Source organism: Eufriesea mexicana, unplaced genomic scaffold (assembly GCF_001483705.2).
Source record: "Eufriesea mexicana isolate 0111107269 unplaced genomic scaffold, ASM148370v2 scaffold77, whole genome shotgun sequence".
Classification (NCBI taxonomy): Eukaryota; Metazoa; Arthropoda; class Insecta; order Hymenoptera; family Apidae; genus Eufriesea; species Eufriesea mexicana.
The window spans coordinates 332,879-335,772 of record NW_016908244.1 but is presented as its reverse complement, the minus strand read 5'-3'; the positions used below and the strand labels follow the sequence as shown (position 1 = coordinate 335,772).

The 2,894-nt window shown below is 27.8% G+C and overlaps 3 protein-coding genes across 3 annotated transcripts in view; 1 reads left to right on the top strand and 2 right to left on the bottom strand.

Moving 5' to 3' along the window:
* The window catches only part of LOC108554818 (uncharacterized), a 710-nt gene extending 605 nt beyond the window's left edge, over positions 1–105 (bottom strand). Inside the window, exon 1 of the mRNA XM_017910216.1 lies at positions 27–105. The gene's annotated coding sequence lies outside the window, so the exon portion shown is untranslated. The remainder of the gene's footprint in view (positions 1–26) is intronic.
* On the bottom strand, positions 29–875 carry LOC108554817 (cx9C motif-containing protein 4). Its single transcript, XM_017910215.1, has 4 exons — positions 799–875; positions 530–679; positions 285–421; positions 29–202 (listed from the first exon to the last, which is right to left on the bottom strand). Exons 2-4 carry the CDS (start codon positions 585–587, stop codon positions 185–187), a joined length of 213 nt encoding a protein of 70 aa, XP_017765704.1. The 5' UTR covers positions 588–679; positions 799–875; the 3' UTR covers positions 29–184.
* Positions 876–962: 87 nt separating this feature from the next.
* EMC6 (ER membrane protein complex subunit 6) lies at positions 963–2,104 on the top strand. The gene is made up of 5 exons (XM_017910232.1): positions 963–1,044; positions 1,346–1,506; positions 1,569–1,661; positions 1,759–1,778; positions 1,913–2,104. The coding sequence occupies exons 1-5, from the start codon at positions 1,008–1,010 to the stop codon at positions 1,941–1,943; spliced, it is 342 nt and encodes a 113-aa protein (XP_017765721.1). The 5' UTR covers positions 963–1,007; the 3' UTR covers positions 1,944–2,104.
* Positions 2,105–2,894: the final 790 nt, after the last annotated feature.

Genomic DNA, 2,894 nt, shown 5'->3' with positions numbered 1-2,894 from the left:
ATATTTGTAATTTATTAATACATTACTTGTGGTAAAATGTTAAATCACATCTACGTCTATTTCTTCTTCTTTGGAATTTCTGGATGGTTTGTCATTAGATATATGTTCCATGAAATAAAAGCAGGAAAAAAGGTAAATGCAAATAGGCGAATCAATTTTTTTTTCTTCTCGTACATGATGAATTCTATCTCTGAGCTTTTTTCTGAAACAAAATAAAATTATAATAATTTCATAAACATTTAAAGTAATGAAAAAATCATGAAAAGATTATTAATTATACGTACATAGTCTACAGTATTGTGTTCGTATTGTTTAGAAGTATCTATACCATCACAAACTATTGAAACAGCAGCATGTATGATGCAACACTGTCTTATTTCCTCTATTACTGCTTCACAACGCGATGGTTGATATACGTTATCTAAAATTGGATAATTATTAGTATATTTACAACTTTAAACATAATCAAATATAGGTTAGGAATAGTATGCTTCATAATCTCGAATGAAATAATGCGATCAATAGATACCTTTTAAACACTGCTGCAATTTGCATGCAAAGATTTTACAAGGATCACTTTTAGGCATACGAAGAAATTAAACACATACGTTTATATTCACACATTTAACAACATACATCTTACGTAATCTGCAGTTACAATTGGATCGATCCTACAGAGCTGTTGAGAATAAAAAGTATTTCAGAATTACATTCTTTAGTTGTAAAATATATAAATATAATTATTTAATTAAAAATCAAAGGAATACTAATAATAATAATAACATATTAAACCCTTACCTCTTATGCGAATGATTCCTAACGGACGTCCGCACATTATCTGAATAATCTTACGTATAACAGAATCTTGATGTTAGGTAGATGGCACTTCAAAACGTACCTTCTCATAGCAGCCGACAAAAGAACTTGCCTGTATACACATAGTCACTAACGAATGTGTTAGGTTAAATTATATAAATTTTTTACTAAATATCATCAAAACTATAATAATGTTGGGAAAAATCAAAACAAAACAGGAAAAAGGAGGTATATATAAAGTTATTAATTATTCTATCTCTTTTACCATATTTGGCAATTTATTGAATTAAATATTTTTAGTACTTCATAGGTTATGTTTTTATTTAGTACAATCGCATTTAAATGTAAAAAAATCATGTCATACGTAAACAGATCTTATAAAAGAGCTCGTTATTAAAACAATTTTGCTTGTACTTGTTTGTTACCTTACAAATAAGATAGTTTCAATTTTTGTAAGCTATTAGAGATAATATTAATTTTGTATTAAATAAATGTACTTTCTAATATTAAACTTAAATTTTTTTTCTAGAGATCATTGCATATAGCGAATCAGCTGTTGTAAATAATGCTGCTGTGGTAGAATATTGTAGGATATCAATGGCAGCATTATCAGGAGGTACAGCTGGTTTATTAGGATTAACAGGATTATATGGGTTTGGTTTTTACATTTTTGCTGTGTTTGGATTATGGGTAAGAATTTAAAAACTATTGCTTTAATTTAAAAGACATTAAAGAAAAAATACTTTTTATAGGCAATGTTATTACTAAAAGCTGGAGGTCAATGGAAAAAATATTTTATAAGTAGACGAAATCTCCTAACCAGTGGATTTTTTGGAGGCCTTTTTGTATCCTTTATAATGTAATAGCAAAAAGAATGCGAGCATTAAATATTTATTAAAGTGCATATTTTCCTTACCAAGAATTATTGTATTTGTTTAACAGACGTATGTGTTATTTTGGACGTATCCTTTTAAAACATTAAATATTCTTAGTTAAATATAAGAACAAAGTACGTATTTCATGATTCATGAAATCCTTATATTTATTGCTAATATTTCAAGTTTATACGCTTATATTTTCTTTAATATAATATCAGATTCTTATATGGTATGGTACATGTATACTGATTAAAAGATACTTAGATCAAAGGGTTTATATATTTTTTAACTAAATAAGTCGTTAACTAATGAAATATATCATAAACAATTGACAGTTGCTGGTCAGATTAAAAATATTGTTGATAAAGCACTATGTGATTTATTGTATATGTATGTAAATAGAACACTTTCAAAAATACATTTATTTCATCTGTTCCACTTGTTCAATTTTTTTCATTCTTATATTATTCCTAAAATGTATAAAGATAGATCTATCTATGCTGTATTTATTTTTTTGCTGTTATCAAAATTTAAAAATATGCTGTTGAGCGTACTTTCTATGGACTATAATTTCTACTCCAATGGAGCTAACATTTAACGATATATGAACAAAAAATACAATTTTGTTAAACAAAATGGAAAGTTGATAAAGTTCAAAGGGAACATTGAAAATTTACAACAAATAGCAAATATCTTAAACTTTGTGTGTAGCTCTTAGCTTGATATCATTTTCCAAAGATTTATCTTTGGAAAACAATACCAATTACCAGGTCTCAACACATTGAGGTGGCTAAACATAGAGACCCGAACATGTGTCCTAGTGGCACAGCCTACTGATGCTATCTGTATCAAAGATACCCTAATCTAACTTGGAGTGAAAGAAGCTACAGCGAATCTAGTGACACTTTATTAAATTTCGTGTCTTACAAAAGGAGTTTTGATTCGGTAAACTCCAACTTTACTGTTGCAACAGTAGGATATTTTATTTCTCACAAAAATTAAATTAATTTAAAGTTAAATAATCACTAATAAAACATAGAAAAACAATGACTTATATCTTGCACTATTTATTTACAACTTAAGATTATGCTGATATAAAGACTTACATTTCTTTGCGTGATGCAGTCACACGTCCATGGAAACAACAATGCATCCCGCGTCTTTGGCAATATTTTTCTTACTTCCCGCGCACTCTTCCGA